General features: G+C 48.9%; 2 protein-coding genes across 2 annotated transcripts; both read right to left on the bottom strand.

The window, feature by feature from the left end:
- Positions 1–6,882: 6,882 nt before the first annotated feature.
- On the bottom strand, positions 6,883–9,464 carry RPL10A (ribosomal protein L10a). Its single transcript, XM_004389845.3, has 6 exons — positions 9,397–9,464; positions 8,960–9,034; positions 8,795–8,875; positions 8,298–8,446; positions 7,407–7,579; positions 6,883–7,086 (listed from the first exon to the last, which is right to left on the bottom strand). The coding sequence occupies exons 1-6, from the start codon at positions 9,399–9,401 to the stop codon at positions 6,916–6,918; spliced, it is 654 nt and encodes a 217-aa protein (XP_004389902.1). The 5' UTR covers positions 9,402–9,464; the 3' UTR covers positions 6,883–6,915.
- Positions 9,465–11,125: 1,661 nt separating this feature from the next.
- Positions 11,126–18,909, bottom strand: FANCE (FA complementation group E). Its single transcript, XM_023724779.1, has 9 exons — positions 18,312–18,909; positions 17,596–17,748; positions 17,359–17,418; positions 16,917–17,060; positions 16,195–16,318; positions 15,884–15,956; positions 14,413–14,479; positions 13,141–13,266; positions 11,126–11,634 (listed from the first exon to the last, which is right to left on the bottom strand). The coding sequence occupies exons 1-9, from the start codon at positions 18,882–18,884 to the stop codon at positions 11,533–11,535; spliced, it is 1,422 nt and encodes a 473-aa protein (XP_023580547.1). The 5' UTR covers positions 18,885–18,909; the 3' UTR covers positions 11,126–11,532.
- Positions 18,910–19,301: the final 392 nt, after the last annotated feature.

The following is a 19,301-nucleotide window of genomic DNA, read 5'->3' as shown; positions in this document are numbered from 1 at the left end:
TCAGAGAGGCGGGATGGGAGGGTACCTTCTGGCCCCCAGGGGAGCATGATGGGCAGGTGAGGGTGAAATGGAGGCGGAGGGAGTTGGGGTGAAGAGGCCTCAGGAAGGAGAGTGTCAGGTTGGGGTTGGCTTGAGAAGAGAGAGGGGTCCACATGCCTTTTACACCTGCTATGTGCCAGGCCCCCTGTGCAGCTCGTGCCCCCCGCTTAGACCCTGCAAGGCAAGCATGGGATCTCCATGTTTCAGATGAGATATGGAGACTCAGAGAAGTTCCAGGACCCCCGAGAGGGGTGGGCAAAGTTGGAGTTCTCATCCCAGGGTGCCTGTTCCAAGAGCCCAGGTTGACCTACCTCCCTGGAGCAGGGGCTGGCCTGCGCTGGGGGGCTGGGACAGACGGGAATGAGGATGGGAGTTTCCTAGGGGGTGCCTTGGGGGTCAGAACAGAGCACCTCCTCCCAGAGTCCCCCAGTACAGGGGAGCAGGTGTTTGTGACCAGACAGGAAGAGGGGAGCCCAGCAGGTACGAGGCACCTGCTTATCAGCCCACAAGCCAGCCAGGGGCTGCAGGAGCCTCTGCCAACCCCTCCAAGCCCTCCAGCCCGGATCGGGTGCTGAGGCCCCCAGTAGCCTCCTGAAGGGGGAAGGCCCTGGGGCAGGCTTGGGCTCTGAAATAAGGTCCAGGGCCAGATAGGAAGGGGAGAGTCCCTGTCTCTAGGGAGACCATCCGCCCTGGGACAAGGGATAGCAGAAGGCTTGGATAGTCTCTCTTGCCCTAGATTTGGGTTTGGTGACCCCTCGGTGGGTACTGCTCATTTATTTCCTACCCCCACCCCCTAGTCTCCCTGGAGCAGGAGCTCCCCAGACCCAGTTCTGGGACCGAAGGTTAACCCTTCCCCTGCTGCCCTTTCTCGACACCCAGAACCCTCAGAGCCGGCTTGGCCTGTCCAACAGCTGCCTATGGGCAGCGCCGGCCACCAGGCACCAGCAACCTCTGGGTATTTATGAGTTTCATATGAAGTACTGTGCCCCTTCCCTTCCTTACCCGCTCTGCCCCTGCGCTTCCTGAAGGTCCTCACAGTTTGCATATCGCTCAGGCCACCTCCAAACCCAACCTAGGTTTTATAATGTATATTATATATATTTTTGTGTATTTTTTAAATCCAGCTGTGATGGGTTATATCATAAATGCGGCGCAGGGCTGGGGCAGGGGCCCTCCAGGCCCAGCTCCTGCTCAAAAGAAAAAAAAAAAAAAGATTAAAGTTATTTGTTTGTGAGTCAATCATGTGGCCAGCTGTGTGCCAAACCTCTGGGTTGGAGCAGCTTCAGGTTCCCCCTGGATGAAGGTCTGGAGGACCTGAGTGTTCCTGTGTCCTGATGTGTCATCCCCCTCCTGGCTCACCCCCATCTCTGATGGGGGACAGGGGCAAGCACTACCCACACTCAAAATAGATATGACTCGAGGGCCCATAAAGGCTTTGCCAACTCCAAAGCATTTTCATTTACTCATACAAAGTGCAAGTATGAATTTATCAATTCAGTTCAAAGAGGGGTTATTTGGATTTTGGATTCAGATTTTTAATAACTTTAGGACCTTAGGCAAGTCACCAAGTCTCTGAGGCTCACTTCCACATCTGTTAGAGAACGTTTTTTGTGGATTATTGAATTAAATAAGATGATGTTTATAAAAATCCCCTACTGTAAGTATATGTGCATGGCAAACTTAATCTCTCCCCTTGAGGAACTTAAAATCTAGTGAAAGTGCCAGTTGTGAGAAATTTTAATAACTTTGAAAGGGAAAAATAAAAATGATTTGGTTACAATGCTTAAAAAAATAAGCTTTGCCAACTCCAAAATTTCTCCCACCCGATTGGTGAGGCACTAGTGAACACCTACTGTGTGCCCAGCACTGTCCCAAGCTCTTTATGTTGCGTTAACTCATGTAAGTGAGGTGATTTGCTCAAGGTCACATGGCTACTGAGGTGGGAGCTAAACCACAGTCTTCACAGACCCAGGCATGGTGGCTTTTCTATTGGTTATCATCATCCTCATTTGACACGTGAGGAGGCGAGTTGCTGACCCATGTTGATGGCTGCTGAGCAGTAGAAGCAAGACTCCAACCTGCTCATACCCAAAACACCAAACACGTTGCCATGGAGTCGATTCTAACTCAGTGACCCTACAAGGCAGAGTAGAACAGCCCCATAGTGTTTCCAAGGAGCAGCTGGTGGGTTCAAACTGCTGACCTTCAGCTGAGCTCTTAACCACTGCGCCACCCGGGCTCCAATCTGCTCATATCCACCCCCGAAAGTCTGCTCTTCCTCCCCGAGCCACCTTGTACTCACACAGTGAGGACCACAGCGTCTCCAGGAGGTTATCTCCCAAAGATACTCAATGGACATTTTCCCAAGGGGGCCTCTGGTTTGGGGCATGATCTGATCCAGCCTCTTCACCGTAGTTAAATACAGGTGGATTGATTGGTCTTGCTAACTTGTCACTGAAATGAGGGACCAAGCATTTGGCCTTGAGGGGCTGTGACATCAGAATTGAGCAACGAATGCTGAGTGAGACTAGGATAGCGTTAAATAAAATGCAAGACGCCTAGTTAAATTTGAATTGCAGATAAACAACGGATAATCTTTTAGTGTAAGTAGTCCCATGCAGAACTAAAACAAAAAAATTGTTTATCTGAAATTCAGATTTAACTGAGTGTCCTGTGTTTTTATTTGCTACATCTGGCAACCCTATTCTAGATGCTTCTAGGTCATTCTGGTCCCACCCCCAATTTTACAGCTGGAGAAACAGATTGAGGTTAAATGCTTTACTCATTCAGCCAGTCGGTGGGACCAGGATTTGCTGAATCTGCCTGACTCCAAGCCTCGGCGCCTGGTGGTGATAAAGCAGGTGCCTTTGGGTCGATTCTGACTTCTGGCAACCCCATGTGTATCAGAGTAGAACTGTGCTCCGAAGGGTTTTCAATGGCTTATTGTTTGGAAGATCACCATGCCTTTCTTCTGAGGCACCTCTGGGTGGAGTTGAACTTCCAACCTTCTGGTTAGTAGGGAAGTGTGTTAACTATGAACTTCTGTCTCTGGTGATACTACATACGTAGTCTTGGCACCAGGCCTTGGGCTGGATGCTGTCCTTCCTATTTAATCTTCACAACTATCCCGGTGAGGTAGGAATTAGTCCTGATTTACAGAAAAAGAAACGGCTCACTGACCTTGGAAAATACAGCCTCTGCCATATCTTGTGAGTGCCTGGGAGTCCCCGGGTGGCTCAAATGGTTAAGAGCTCAACTACTAACCAAAGGTGGATGGTTTGAACCCATCCAGAGGTGCCTCGGAAGGAAGGCCTAGCAACCTGCTCCTGAAAGGTCAGTCCTGGAAACGATGGCGTGTGACTCCACTCTGCAACATGTGGAGGCGCCACGAGTCAGAACTGACCCAACGGCAACTAGTTTGTTTCTGTGTGTGGGTGGGTGCTTGAAGCATCACGAGGGATTTCGCCTTCACACCTCTCCCGAGTAAACAGCCTTCAAATAATGGCTTTCAGAGTAACCTAGGTCTCTCATACAGATGGTAAGTGAAATATGGCCAGTGCTTGCTCCTGCTCACACACAGACGCATATACACAAATGTAACAGATCCAGAGGCTGGTGATGACTAGTTCCAAGGTCCCAAAGTAGGGAAAACAAAACCAAAAACCAAACCAGTTGCTATCCAGGCATTTCCTACTCATGGCCACCCCATGTGTTACAGAGAACTGTGCTCCATAAGGTTTTCAAGGAACCTTTTGGAAGCAGATCATTAGGCCTTTCTTCCAAGGCACTATAGGTGGGTTTGAACCATCAGCATTTTGATTAGTAGTTGAGCGCATTAGCCACCACTCAATGACAAAGTGGGGAAGGAACTCTTAACACATGGGGGTCTCCATGAGTTAGAATCTACTCAATGGCACCCAACAATAACCCCAATACATAAAACCAGTTGCCACTGAGTCAATGCCAACTCATGGCAACCCCATGTGTTACAGATAACTGTGCCCCATAAGACTTTCGATGGCTGATTTTTTCAGTAGATCACCAGGTCTTTCTTCTGAGGCACTGCTGGGTGGACCTTTCAGTTAGTAGCTGAGTGCTTAACCTTTTGTGCCACCTAGGATTCCTATCCTAATACGTCTTAATAGATTTATAAAGTGGAGTGGACTGATTTCAATTCAAGCATTTCAAATTAATAATCTAGGAAGACTCAGTTACCAAGTATTTGTAAGATACTCATTTACCTTGCCTTAGTTTCCAAAATTATTTAAGGATTTTAATTCTTGGCTTATTTCAAACAGGAGGGTGTGGCTGATTTTGAAGGCACTAGTGTTTGGCTGCTAACCAAAAGGTTGGCAGTTCAAATCCACCAGCCACTCCTTGGAAACCCTGTGGGGCAATTCTACTCTGTCCTGTAGGGTTGCTATGAGTCGGAACTGACTCGACAGCAACGGGTCTTGATACATTCACCATCAAGAGTTGAGATCTTCTCAGGATTGCCTCCACTCAAGCTAGCCTAAGCTCAACTGAAATACTGGGGAGGACTGCATGAATGGAATTATCTAATTCCCCAAGACTCACTAAAATCTATTCCCAGATTGAGCCGGACCAGCACTTATCTGTATACACTACATGTAACTACATATAGTTATTTGCCGTCAAGTAGAATCCGACTCATGTGTGCAGAGTAGAACTGCCCCATAGATTTCCAAGGCTGTAACCTTTCAGAAGCAGATCACCAGGCTGTCCTCCAAGGAGCCTCTGGGTGGGTTCTAACCATTAACCTTTCCGCTAGTAGTCGAGCCCTTACTTACCCTTTTGCACCACCCAACCCATTGAACCCCCAAAGGGTTTCCAAGGAGCAGCTGATGGATTCAAACTGCCGACCTTTTGGTTAGCAGCCCAACTCTTAACCACTGAGCCACCAGGGCTCCTTGTACCACCCAAGGACTCCTTATATGTTATTACCATTTTATAACTGAGTACTATATGCCTGGCATTGTGCGAAGCACTCAACACGTTATCTCCTCTGGCTTAGCATTAATAAACTCGCTCAACAGGCGTGCATGGCTGACAGCCATGATTCAAACCCATGGACATGGCTGATCTTGCATGCACCAAATTGTTGAGTATCTATCTAGCAGGGACTCATGAGAAAACGCTCCTGAAACCTTTGTTCCACTATGACGTTCCTCAAGATGCAAGGTGCAAACACTGTTCCTTGGCTGCCCATGACCTTAATATCCTCTCCGAGAAATGTCTTTTGGGTCTTAGATTGCATGGTGGTTTACTTTTATCTCATGAACCTGTACATGGCCCCATCAAGGGCCCTCAGAACTGGCCACCACCTTAGCAAGTGCTCTCACACCTTTTATTTTCTCTTGCTGTACATTCAGTGTCCTCTAAGCGGCTGTGACAGAGACAGGGCATAAAATGCATTCACACTTGTAAATTATTTTTTACATCACCTTCCTCTAATCATACGTTTTCTTGGCTTTTCTGATTACAAACATTACAGTATGTTTAGAAAATGCAGAAAAGCTCAAAAAACAGTTTGAACTCCCAGTTAACCATGGTTAACATTTTAGTATATAATCTTCCAATTGTTTTTACCTTGCATATACTTTTCCCTTCAATAAAACTGGGTCCTGTCTAGTTCTTCAGTTTCTTTCCCTCCTTACCTTGCTGGGAAAATCATTCAACAAGACTAGAGGCTTATGTTTTCTAGTTCTACGCTACCAGACCAGAGAAAGCAGCCAACTGGGCTTATTACCTTGAAATAGAAAATCTGTCACTCGTCACCAGAGATGAGACTGTAGCCATTTTACCTGCACATTAATAACTTAAAAGGTTAAATGGTGAAGATGTTGTATTCTTTATGGTTCAAGAGCAAATAAAGCTTGTTTCGAGAAGGTGCAGCATTTTGGAGCAACAATTATTTACGCTTTGGATTAACCTTTCAGCTCTTAAAAAACTTAAGATGAACAGGTTCCTTTATTTACCTAAGTTAAATGAAGCAGATTCAAGTCAAAGTTTAAATCACAGGTTATTTCCTACCACACGAAAAGCCACCTTTCCAGTACTGGAGGCAAGAACTCCAGAAGTACCTCAGAAAGTCAGGGAGGGGGCTGAGCCTGAGATGGTACAAGGCCCTGGAAGTTTCCATCACTGTTGGCTCCCCCTAGAAAACATCCACAGGTTCCAGATTATCATCATTTATGTTGGTCTGTTGTCTACTTTCTGAACATCTACTTGACCAGTGAACGACTGACATAAAACAATGTATTCAGGTTGGAATTAAACAACTTCACAATGCTAACTAAAGTTCTAGATTGATTTCCCAGAGCTTGAACACAACTTTCACCAGAATAATCAAGGAAGCTCCATCCCAGCCCCACTGGAACCCAACCTCCATTTTACAACAATCTTCCTGCTGATTCCTACAGACTGACTCCTACGTACACACTTTAGGGGGTAACAAAACCCAAGAACCTGCAATACTGTGGAAAAAGCTTCGGGCAACAGATTAAGAAACCTGTGTCCTCCTTGTGAAGGTCTTGCTCCTCACTCCAGTAGGCTGCTACTCTCAGAGCTATTAGAAAAGATTCAGTTCTGTGTGGCAACCTTACTGTCATGTGTTTCAAGTATCCAAAGAAATTTGAACCAAGATTTTGAACCTGTAAGATTGTGAAGGTGGAAATGAGAATCCCCTCCTGTCTGAAGTATGGGTACTGACTACTCACCATGAAGGTACCAAAAACTTGTACAGCTATCAGCATACTACTTTACATACATTATGTCACAAAGCACCCCGTTCTCCTGACCCCAGTCACTCAGACACAGAGGTGACAGTAACACTAGGGTTTATTGAATTGTGCTTTAGTACAGACGCTGGGGCTTGCCCATGGTGCTTTTGATATACAAAGCCCGGACATTCTGCCAATTCTTCTTTAGCAGTGAAACCAGGAAGTTGACAGCCAAGTGGATATTGTATACAAGTTCATCGTCTGTCATCTTCACATGGCCAACAGCCACTGCCAGACACAGCACCTAGGGGACAGAAAACCAGGGAGGTTCAAGTCAGGTTGGTGGATGGATGGCAGTGTGTGGGGGGAGTGTGGGCCCATCCCTCAGCCAGATGGCCCATCTTCTCAATTTCCCCAGGGATCTAATGAGCAGTATTTGGCCTCAAGGCCAACCCTGGTAAACCAGTTATCAGTAATGCTTCAATCCTGCTCAGCAACCCTAGTGTTTTAGGAATCCAAATATGTGAATCCAGAGAATGAGACTGCAGAGTCTCTAATACCCCTCCCGCTCCTTTACAGCCTGTGGGTAAACTTCAGGGCCCTGCCAGTGCCAACCCCCCTTACCTTCTTCATCTGGAACTTGATGGTAGATTTCACTTCATCTACTTTGGCCACCATGTTTTCATTGTGGGTAAGCAGGGAAGGGAATTTGCCAGCCTTATTCAGGCCTGGACCCAAGATTCGAGGGATCTGCTTGATCAGGGACTCAGAAGCCAAAAAGGCATCATACTTCTTGGCTGGGGAAGAAAGGGAGTAAGTCATAAGGTGCTTAGGAACTGGCCAGTGCCTTACCACCTTCCAAACATGGGTACTCATGGCACGGCCAGAAGAGCACTGTGGATAAACCATGCTTGTGTTTATAATAGAGATCTTCTATCAGTTTACCCTTCATCCCCTCCGAAAGTCTTTTAATACTACTTCCCCTCCTCATTCCCAGCATGGTGCTTGCTTCCAGCATTGATTAGCTCTATCCTCTTGTGTGCTGCAGTCAACTGCTCACATGAAATCTGGTTTCAGAAAACCAAGCTAACCCACAGCCACGCTGGTCAAGAATGCCTAGGTTCAAATTCTGCCTCTACATTTCATAGCTGTTAAGAACTTGAGCCTGTGACACTGCCTACACCAGAGATAGACTAAAAGTAGCTAAAACTGAGACTTGGGGAATAGAAACTCAATTAGAACTCAGTGACAAATGGCTGGTCAACTCAATCTCAACTACTTAGACAGAAGCAATGCATGGGCTCCCTCCCTTATAGAACAATCTCCAAAGCAAATTCAAGCAAACTAAAGGCCACTATTTAGTAGCCCCAACCACAGCAAGTGCTTTTGTTCATGATTCTAACCACTTATTTGTAAATTCAAATGGCAAGAGTATAAGTTGTCCACCGGTATTCTCCAGTGAAAACTGTCTGCCTCCCAACCCCTCCCAGATAAAAAACCACCAGCTGCACTCACCCAGCTTTTTAACAAGCTTCTTATTCTTGTTGAGTTTCTTCAGCGCCTCAATGTCCATGTGAGGTATATCCACAGCCTTGGCTTCATCACAGTGCTGCTGGTCCCCAAGGACACACACAGAGAACTTGGGGCGGGGGGTGGACTTAAGCCTGCGTTTTGAGAACAGAACAGGTCATCGCTAGCCTGGGTCACAGGGCAGGTGAAGGGTTCTGGGACTGCAGCCGTGGAGCCTTACCCAGAGTGTCCACATCACCAACAGCTAGTCTGGCTTCTCAAACTAGCCGGCGGGCTCGGCCAAGGCCTCCCCACGCCTCCCCTCATGTTTTAAGACCCAGGGTGGGGGTCCGTTCAGCCACTCCTGCCCGGAGCAGGGGGTCTGAACTACCCTGGCACATCGGTACCGCAGTGACTGCCTGCCTCGGGCTCAGCAGGAGCCTGAAAGGGAGATGACAGACACGGGGGCACTGAGGGCTGGGTGGGGTCAGAACGGTGCCAACCTGACGGTGCCCGAGAAGCGTTTGTCCTTCTGAGGGTCGTAGTTCTTCAAGCTAATCTGCAGCTCCACCGTTTCCAAAAACCTTAGGAAAAGCAACAACCTTAATAACGCTCAGCTTTTCCAAACCTCCCCAGGCCTTGCCCTCTCCTGGGAAGCCCGCACTTACTTCCGGCGCTTGCGCTGGTTCCCGTGCAGGACTTCCCGCACCGCCTCGTAGAGAGTGTCGCGAGAGACTTTGCTGCTGCGAGAGGGAAGACAGGCGCTCAGGACCAGGGCGCCACCAGATTCAACAGCCTCGGCGTGGTCAGAGCCTCAGGGACCTTAGTGTCTCCAGGCTTCGAGACCGGGGGACAGCCCAGGACGGGCCCCAGGGGGGATTCCGGACACCAAGTCAGGCGATTTGGGCCCGGCAGCCAGAACCATGGCCCAGGAAAACGGGGCACTCCTGGGGGGCCGGATCTGGCGGGAAAGGAGACCACAGGCAAGAAATGCCCCGCAGTAAAGCCGGGTAAAGGCCTCCAGATTCCACCCATAGCATCCGCATCCCCGGCCGAGTGCCTGGAGGTGCGGATGGTCGCAAATGGAACTTTAAGCGCCACTCACCTCATGGTTTCTAGAACCGCAGTAACCGGAAAAGAGACTAGCAGGGTTCGCGCATGCACTCAAATAGGAGCCCTGTTCTCGCGAGAAGTCCCTTGTTCCACGCGCTCCCTACCAGAGCGCCCGAGCGTCGCTCCAACACCGCCTGCGGCCACTGGAGGGCGCCGCCGAGCCTTGCACCGCTGCTAAACCTGCACGGACGACCGACCCGGGCTGCTGTAGCCCTGGGCGCCGGGTGGCACCCTGGAATATCCCCATTCGCTGCCAGACTAGGTAAGGGGCTGTTTCTAGGACTTGAATATTGATAGTCACACGTACTGTATACTACACTTTATGTGGTACCTCAAGGTTACCACATCTAATGGTCACTTGAGAGCATGCAATTCTGGTGTTTGTCCTTCAAACCTTCTCTGCCCACTTCTTCCTATCCTCTGTCCCAACTTCAGTTCTCAAAAGGAAGTTTTATTCCTGCGCCTGGCCAACCTCCCCGTTGATCTTGCGCTAATGGGGACTCATGGCTTCCAAGGAGGTTTTGGTAAGGAAGTGTCAAGAAAGTTCTGTTCCTGTCTCCTCAACGCCTGCAGTGGGAAAGGGCTGGGAAGGTGTTGTAATAAACTTTTACATAGTAGCTGATTCAATAACATCTATCTCTCAAGTGTTTACTATGAACAAGGAGCCCAGCTAGGTGCTATGAGAATATAAAGCTATAAGATAACGCCCACAGTACTGCACACATAGGGTTTTTTCTGCCCTTCCTGTCCAGCAGGCCCCATCCTCTCCTCAGGCCACAGTAACCTCAGGTGTCCTTCAGATCCCTCCCCAAATGTCACCTGCTCAGAAGCCTTCCCCAATTCCAGCCTGAGTCACTCTCACCTTTAAGCCCCCCATCCCCACTCCTCTCAGTGGTAGGCCTTGCCTACCAATCAGCTCTAATAGGGCTGGGGTGGGTGGTATCACAGACTATCTGGCCCACAAACCCTGAATGAACTACTCAACTGCTACATTCAAAACTCTCTACCACCACCTCACCACAGAACATTTCACCAAGAAAAAAATGTCCCTTGTCAGTGAGTAGAGGCTGGGGTGGGGTCAACAAATACCTAGAGTTAGTGGGAAGGCAGGCACTGCTTCTAATAAGACATCATTGAACTTGTTTTTTATTAAATACCTCTGATAAATTATAATTCATGTCAGATATAAAAACACACAAGGTTGTAACATACGTTTAAGCACAAGAGCTTTGTGTTGACCACACAGGTCCCCCAGGGCTCCTGGAGCATCACGCATCTACTCTGGGTCTGCTTTGACCCTATGGGGTCTGTTATAGATTGAGTTGTGTCCCCTCAAAATGTGTGTCAACTTGGTTAGGCCATGATGCCCAGTATTGTGTGGCTGTCCACCATTTTGTGATCTGATGTAATTTCCTATGTGTTATAAATCCTAACCTCTATCATGTTAATGCAGCAGGATTAGAGGCAGTTATGTTAATGAGGCAGGACTCAATCTACATTAGGTTGTATCTTGAGTCAATCTCTTCTGAGCTATAAAAGAGAGAATCAAGCAAAGAGGAGAGGGACCTCCTATCACCAAGAAAGAAGAGCCAGGAGCAGAGCGCTTCCTTTGGAACTGGGGTCCCTGCACTGAGAAGCTCCTAGACCAGGAGAAGATTAATGACAAAGACCTTCCCCCAGAGGCAACAGAGACAGAAAGCCTTCCCCTGGAGCTAGCACCCTGAATTCAGACTTCTAGCCTCCTAAACTGTGAGAGAATAAACTTTGCTTTGTTAAAGCCATCCACTTGTGGTATTTCTTTTATAGCAAAGCAGCTCTAGATAACTAAGACAGGTGCCTAGTGGAAAGTTTCTGTCCCTGGAGCCTGAGATGGAAGTGATGAGGACTGAGCCCAGGGTCAGCAGCCCTTGAAAAGGACAGCTCATCCTGCCCTGGCAGAAGCAGCCCTGCTGGCTGGAAAAACAAGACCCTTGTCCTCTCTGGAGCCTGGGAAAGTAGGCAGCTGGTCCCTGGGATAGCCAGGCTCAGCCTTTACCCTCAGGCAAGGGGTCAGGGCAAGTTCAACAGGACAGAAGTGTCCTTCAGGAATCTGGTGAGGGAGCTCCACAAGCGGTCCCTCGGTGGATGGTCAGGAGGTGAGATGTCTTAGGGCAGCCTGCAGGGACTTCCTCAGGAAGGTGGTGTTGAGCTCTAAGGCCTTGGCCAGGCTTAGCCTCTGGATCTCAGTGATCTAGGGAGAAGGAAGAATTGCATCAGGACTCCGACACCCCTTTCCTCCCCTCCCCACTCTGCATCATGGGCTCTGTTTAGGAAGGAGAGGAAGCCAGGAAGCAAGGACGATGGGAGAAGACTGCCCTTGAGTAATCTAATCTACCTCATTATTACACATGGTTAAGCAAGGTCTTTGGATTCAGGTGGACCTGGGGTCAAATACTAGCTGCACAAAGTACAAAGCCAGCCACAATAATAGTTGACAATTATTGGGTGCTTACTATGTGGCAGCAGTTCCTATACATTACTTCATAAAATCCTCACAACCCTCCCATTTTATAGATAAGGAAACTGAGGTTCAGAGACATTCTACTGGAGTTGCCATCTTCCTTCTAGACCATATTTCTTCTTCCTGCTCTGTTGCTACTACATCCTGACAGGTCTCCGGCCCTGCGTCTTCACTCTCCAATCGTCACTCCTCCAGGGGGACAGAGGCCTCTTTCTAAAGTACAAATCTGACCAAGTCACTCTCCAGCTGAGGGCCCTCAGATGGCTCCCCATGCCTCATACTGGAGGTCCTTTTTCTGGGATCTAGAGGTCTCTAGGGGATCTATGAGCCCTCTGATATGATGCATAAGATGTGTGTTCATACTTCCATTTTTCTGAGGGGGTGTCTACAGCTTTTATCAAGTCATCAAATGGGTCTGACCCCCAGGAAACATGTAAACAGACAACAGCCAAGAAGACTTGGCCTTCAGGATAGAGTCCAAGCTCCTACCATGACCTACAAGACCCTCCACAAAATGCTACAATGCCCTGGCAATGTCACCTTGGGCAAGTTACTTTAACCTGAGTCTCGGTTTCCTCATCTATAAAATGGAGATAATAATAATACCTCTTATAGAGCTGTCATGTGGAATAAACTAGCGAGTTAACATATGTAAAGGGCTTAGAACAGTGCCTGAGACAAAGCAGGGACTATGTAAGTATTCTCTATTTTTAGCTTTCTAACCTCACCCCCTATCACCATCCACTCTCACGTTTTTAGACCCTAGCCACCCTAACTACTTATACAGATCCCTGGACATTCACTGCTTACACCATCTCCTTTGCTGGGAATGCCCCTTCCTCCATCTCCAGCCCTTGACTAACTACCACTCATCCTTTAAGAGTCAGGAAGTCTCTCCCAACTCCCAACCACAAACAAGGCTTAGGTGCCCTCCTCCTCTGCCAACAAATAACGCTGTGCACACCTCCCACCTGCTCCTAGCAGATGTTACAATTATCTGTTTATTGTATCTCTCCCTTCTCACTAGCCCAGGGTGGGGGGAGAGGGTCAACCCAAGGACAGGGACTGCGTTATGGTCACTATTGACACCCCAACGGCCCATACAGCATCTGGTCCATAGAGGTGTTGGCTGGATGAATGAACTCCTGAGCAGTTCCACTCCCCTGACCTGGGCCTGAACTTGCAGAGAGGCTGTGCTTTCCTGGGGCCAGCCCCCATGGCCCTATCGACACTCACACTGGCTTGGTACTTGGTAATCACTGTCAGCATAAGCTTAGCATAGGCCATGGATGTTGTGGCTGCCAGTCCCTCTTCACAGAGCTTCTCCATCAGGACACTGAACTTCTCAGGGGTCATCTCCACCTGTATACATTGAGGAGATAGAGCAGTATCACAAGAAAGATCTGGGCTCTTCATTTAACCAGACCTGGATTCAATTCTCAACTCTACCACTTCCTAGCTAGGTGACCCTGAGAAGGCTGCTTAACCCAGCTGAGACTCAGTTCCCAGTTCCCACATCTGTAAAGTGAGGCTCACAATATCTAACTCTGAGGACTGTGAAAAGGATTAAATGAGATAATGCACATAAATTCAGGCACACAGATCTCAGAAAATAGTGACTACGTTGCAAAGGCACAGATTAGGACCAAGGGGAGGCAAAGGATCCTTAGCCTAGCTTAATGGTGGAATAGATACAGGAGTGAGAGGTCCCGAGGGTCACTGCCAGCATAATAACAACAGCTTTTGAAAATATTAGCTACCATTTACTAAACGCTATGCATCAAGCACCTTTCTGAGCACTTTATACCAATTATCTCATTTAAACCACACCACAGTCTTATGGGGTAGGTACTATCATTATGCCCCTTTCACAAATGAGAAAACTTAGGCATAAAGAGGTTAAGTCAACTACCTAAGATATAAAAAAATTAGGCAGAATTTTAGGCACTAATATGGAAAAATCACCAAAATACATTATTCAGTAAAAAAAATAAAGACACAGTGAGACTGTTGTTATCATTTCTATAAAAAGTGGGGGGATAAGTAAATTTATCCATGTTTCCTTGAATATATAGATCATCTTGGGGAGGACTCCCCTGAAACTAGTAACACTAGTCAGCTGTGGGGATAGGAATCTAGATGGCTGGGGGAGAGAAGTAAAAGGAATACTTTTTTACTCTATTTCCTTTTGAGCTTTTGAAATTGTGAACTCTATGGATCTATTATCTATTCAAAAATAAAATTACATTTGAATACACACATCAAAATACACCTCCCCTGAGGCCACACAGCTAGTAAGAGGTGGAGCTAGGATTTTCAAAGCAGTTAATTCTCTGCCACAGCCCTTTCAAGCCCAGGGCACTCCCACTGTCACAGGTGCCCTGCTGTTAAGGCAGCTTCCCTGCTTGCCCCTCCATCCCGGAAGGAACCAGAAGCCCAGAAGCCCTATGCCCCTCCACAGCACTGTGGCACTTCCTTGTCCACTCTTCCCCAAGGTAGGATGCTCACCTGCTGCTCCAGGAGTGACTGCAGCACCAAGAAAGTCTCTTCCTTCCAGGGCAGCTCCAAGATCTGTCTGCAAAGCAGGGGCCCCAATGATGAAAGCCCATCCTCCCACTCTAGGCCTGGGCAACCACTGCTCCTACACTGGGGACAGCCAAGGTGCCCGGCCAACACAGTAAGTGGTCAAAGCTGCCTGATGCTAGTGGCCATCCCAGTAGCTACTGCTGCAGAGCCCATACTCAGTGCTGGGAAGGTTCCAAGACCTTCCCAAGATTCCCAAGAGCTGTCAATGAAGGACTTGATAGTGAGATATACAAAGGTCCCCTATAAAACAAGCAGGAGTCAAGACTGCATCTGGAGTACAAAAGGTGAGGGAGAGCCAGGGCAGAGAACACCGATGGACTGAGACGACACACGGGCTGCCTGGAGAAGGCAAGCCTTCCCTACAGAGCCCAGCCCCTGCTCATGTCCACTCCATCTGCTTCCTTTTCCACTGCGCAATCTTCACCTTGTTTGAAAAGGCAGCACGTCATAGTGGAAACAGTATGGCTTCTTGGGTGGAGAGACTTAGGTTTGATTCCAAGCTTCATCACTTGCTGGCTGTATGACCTTTGGCCAATTCCCTTAACCTCTCTGAGCTGCAGTTCTCCCATCTGTAAGGTGGCAGCAGTACCTACCTCATAGAATCGCATGAAGACTAACTAAGATAATAAATGTAAAACACAGAGGAGGGATGGATGAGGGTAGCTGATATTATTTTTGAGGTTGTCCCTTCTCACATTATCCTTAGAATTTTGTATTTCATACCTGTGTCCACTGGGGTATATAAAGGGCTTATTCATTGTTTCACATCTATATCTTGATGCCCCAATTTTAATGCCTAAATTTAATACTAATTTTTGAACATTTAGTAGGTGCCAAACACTGTGCTAAATTCTTTCCACACATTATCACATTTAATCTCCAGAAAAATCTTACCAAGTGAACATTATCCCCGTTTTTCATACGGGAAAACTGAGGCTCAGAGAGATGAAATAGTTTGTTTGAGTTTGCACAATTAAATAAAAGGCAAGGATGAGATATGAAGCCATGTACAATTCCAGAGCCAGTGCTCTTAACCACTGTGCCATATTCCAACTACACTGTCAACTGCTCAAGAGCAGGGACCATCAGCCTCTTTTCTGCGGTCCCCAAGGTACCTGACATGGAGCCAGCCCCCATATCTAGCGGGCAGAATTAGGGAAGGCTGCAACCCTGGCCTTGGAAGGTACACAGGATGGCAACTTGCATGAGCCCACAGGTGGGAAGACACAAGCCAGTTCAGGCAACAGAGAAAACGGGTTTGACTGAGCAACTGCCTGTCTTTGAGACACCAGGCCCAATGCCTACCCTGCTCTAACCCCAGAGTGCCAGGAGCAGGCCTGGACTGGGGGAGGAGGTGGTGGAAGTGGGAACAGCATGGAAACCTACCACTCACCCCAGCATCAGAACCTGTGTGTCTGGCTCCAGAGCCTTCATAAGGCAGCACAGCAACTCTGTTTGAGCTGGACCTGGCAGGGGAGAGCAGAGGGAAGAAGGCTGGGGGGAAATGGCAGAAGAGGATGGGACTGTGGGGGTGGTGGGGCTGGTGGGAGGGAATGCCCAGCCCATTACTGGGGGCAACATGAGGGAAGCAACAGTTATATTTACCCACTGAATACCCTCCCCCTGACAGGGCCACCCTGAGGTCAAGGGTACTAGGAACAGAGCAGGCAGAGTGACCAGTCCTGGGGCTAGCTCCAGAAATACCTGTGCCTGGGGCCTGGAGCACAGGCCCAAGGAGGGCTCTGCAGACGGGGTAGGTATACTTGGCACAGAAGGAGGTCAGGGCAGTCATGAGCAGGCGGGAGGCTGAGGAAGTCAGGGAGAGGATCTACAGTCAAGGGGGAGGAAAAAAAATAATTCATTGATTTTTTCTTTCCTTCAGTAAATGTTCTTTCAGACACACATTTCAGACAGTGTTAAGTGTTACAGGGAAAAAAAAAAAGAAGTTATTTTATCTGGGGCTCATACAAACTGTCCATAGTTCTTCTCCCCAGCTCCCAAAGCTCTGAAAGCCCACTGATCAGCTTCTGGAAGGGTTCTGGGGCCCAGTGGGGAGGAGTTAGACACCACATGAGTAGACGCTCCAGGGCCCCTGACCTAACAGTTAAGTAGGCATCCTCTCCTTGACTCAGGCTGCCAAAACCAAAGCGAAACTCATTACCATCATGTCGATTCTGACTCATAGAGACCCTACAGGCCACAGTAGACCTGCCCCATAGGGTTTCTTTCCAAGGAGCATCTGGTGGATTCAAACTGCCAGCCTTCTGGTTAGCAGACAAGCTCTTAACCACTGTGCCACCAGGGCTCCTTAGGCTGCCCAGGTGTCTATAAGGTCAGGAACCCCTTCTCCCAAGCACCCCCGTTCTGAGAGCTCAGACTCTGCCCCCTTCATCCGTGGCGTTCCCAGTGTCTCCTAACACACTTACCCGTCCAAGAAATAAGCTCCTGGTCAGCACGGTAGCGTTGCTGAAGCTGAGGTCTGGTGAAAGGGCCAGCAGCCAGGAGCAGAGCTGCAGGAGGCCTGTGTCAGAGAGCTGGGGAAGCTGCAGTTGGGCACACAGTAGGTCCACCTGCCGGCAGGGAGTGGAGGAAAAGGAGGGAGGATACCAGGACACTCCATCTCTAGTCTGTCTCAAGCCAACTTGGCAGCAATTAAGAGTCAGACAAGGGCACCTGGGTAAGGTAAGGCTGAGAGCTGCTCTAGGGAAGAGGGACCAAGGGCTAAAACACTCAGGGTGACCCCTGCCACTGAGGGACAGAAAAAAGGCCAACACAATCCCTCCCCAAAATTCCCACGAGGTAAGAAAACATAAATAGAAAAGGGGGAGGGGTCATTACCTCAAGCCCAGGCATCTTTTCTAGACTCACCTGGCTTGGACTACATTCGTGAAGAAGCTGCAGCTCAACCGGTGGGGTGCCCTCCAACCCCTGGGGAGGCAAATCCAATGTTAGGGCTGCCAGAGCCCTTTGATTGGCACAGGCGGTAGCTCAGGTCCCCAAAAGCACTACCAGAGGAAGGACCTTGCCTAATATTAGATGGCATATCTGTACTTGGGCCAAGAAAAGCCCCTGTAGTGACTGTCCTCAGACGGTCACTATACCCACCCCAACTCCTCCCATCAGTCTGGGCCTCACTGCACTGGGGCTTCTCTGGGCATGGTTGAGGTCCCAGGTGGAGGAATGGCTATGGTAAGCAGAGTAGGGGCCAGTCACCTCCCCAGAGGTCTTCAGCAGCTGCTGCAGCCTGGGAAGCTGGTCCTGTGGAGGAGAGTCCAGTCACCGCCAAGTCCCTACTCCCACAGTAGGGCCCCAAGCCCAGGCTCAACTCCCTTTCCTGAGAAGGCCCCAGACCAGGGGGAAAATGATTTAAGAGAGCCAAGAACATGAAGTCTATACGTTGAAAAGTACTTAAAAACCCAAACTAGACAAGGCCTGTGTATGAAATTCAACTCTCTGGACTTGCCTTTTTTGCATCCAACCTTAACGGGGTACACCCAGGCCTTGAGCTGCGAGGGCAAGCTCGATGCTGACATGTCTATCACCCCCAGGACAGGGTACCAGAGGTGGCTCCAGAGCCTGTCCTCTTGCCTGGCACCCTTAGCTCCACGTTACAGATCATTAGAACAAGTGTTTCCCACCTCTACCAACTCCCTTCCCCACCCACACTCTGGAGTCTATGGAGACTAGATTCTCTCAACCTCTTTTCTCCCTTGCTCCTTGGACCACAGTCATCCTAATTGGGAAAGTGTTCCAACCAGCTTTTGTCAAGGACAAACCAACCCCCAACTTCTGAAGGCTCACTCCAAACCCAGCCTAGGTACCTGGACAGCTTTGGGCAACTCCACATTCTCAACTAGGCCCTTAGCATCTGCCAGATTCTGAGCAGCCTCATTGGTCTCAGTCCTCACAACAGTCTGGTTCTTAATGGATGATGCACCTCCTCCATCTGCCAGGGTTTCCAATGATTCACGTTCAGTCTTCTCCTCCTCATGATCTTCCTCCTCCTCCCTTTCCAAACACCGGAACCTTTTGGGGGCCCTCTCCCCCTCAGGACTGGCAGGCTCCTCCTCTGGATCCTTTCTGCGTTTCCCAAGCTTCTGAGAGTCCTCGTGTTCCTCCTCCTTGTCCACTTCTTTCTCCTTGGGGTCTGGGTTCTGAAGCAACTTCAGCTTCCTGCCCCCCTGACCCAGCCGCATACACAGGCCTTGAAGCTGTCTCTGGCATCTTTTGGACAGTGGGGATGCTCCCTCAGTGGAGACCCCAACTCCCAGATCCCTTTGCAGCAATTCCCCTAGGGCTCGTAGCCAGGGGTCAGGGTCTTGCTGGGCAATCTGCAGCACAGGGAGGAGCCTGTTTTCGGGCAGTGATGGCCGGACAGCCATCAGCAAGGACATCAGGTTCCTCTGGCATAACCGGGGCAACTGCAGCAGCAGTGGTTTCCTAGGTAGCAGAGGGGGCGCAAGCATTTAGCGTCTTGCTCAAGTGAGCGTAGGGCAGACTGGGTAGAGCTGGGGGACAGACGGCAGTGGACAGGCAGGGGACTGGGAGGCAGTACTGCAGGAGTCAGTGTGGACAGGCAGAGGGACAGTATGGGGTCATTCAACAAGTGTTCACTGAGCATCCTGCTCAAATGTCATTGACATCTTCTATTTCAGCTCAAAAATTCATGTTGGAACCTACTCTATAACAGATCCATGCTTGGTTCTTAAGGGGTAAAAAAAAATTATATTTTTGTATATTTCCTTGTGTACATACTTTAGCATATGTGTACAATGTATACATAAATATGCCTGTGTTGGAGGCACGTGTCC

Source organism: Trichechus manatus, unplaced genomic scaffold (assembly GCF_000243295.1).
Source record: "Trichechus manatus latirostris isolate Lorelei unplaced genomic scaffold, TriManLat1.0 scaffold00261, whole genome shotgun sequence".
Classification (NCBI taxonomy): Eukaryota; Metazoa; Chordata; class Mammalia; order Sirenia; family Trichechidae; genus Trichechus; species Trichechus manatus.
The sequence above is the reverse complement of the archived record's forward strand: the minus strand, read 5'-3'. Positions and strand labels throughout refer to the sequence as shown.

Coding starts and splice junctions, on each gene's coding strand:
- RPL10A (XM_004389845.3), bottom strand. Junction 8,447..8,794: donor CGCTTCTCGGGCACCGTCAG/GTTGGCACCGTT, acceptor CTCAAAACGCAG/GCTTAAGTCCACCCCCCGCC. Junction 7,087..7,406: donor TCAAGTTCCAGATGAAGAAG/GTAAGGGGGGTT, acceptor TCTGTCCCCTAG/GTGCTGTGTCTGGCAGTGGC.
- FANCE (XM_023724779.1), bottom strand. CDS start 18,884: ATGTCCTTGCTGATGGCTGTCCGGCCATCACTGCCCGAAAACAGGCTC. Junction 16,319..16,916: donor GGAGCTTATTTCTTGGACGG/GTAAGTGTGTTA, acceptor CCTTGACTGTAG/ATCCTCTCCCTGACTTCCTC. Junction 13,267..14,412: donor AGTCACTCCTGGAGCAGCAG/GTGAGCATCCTA, acceptor CAATGTATACAG/GTGGAGATGACCCCTGAGAA.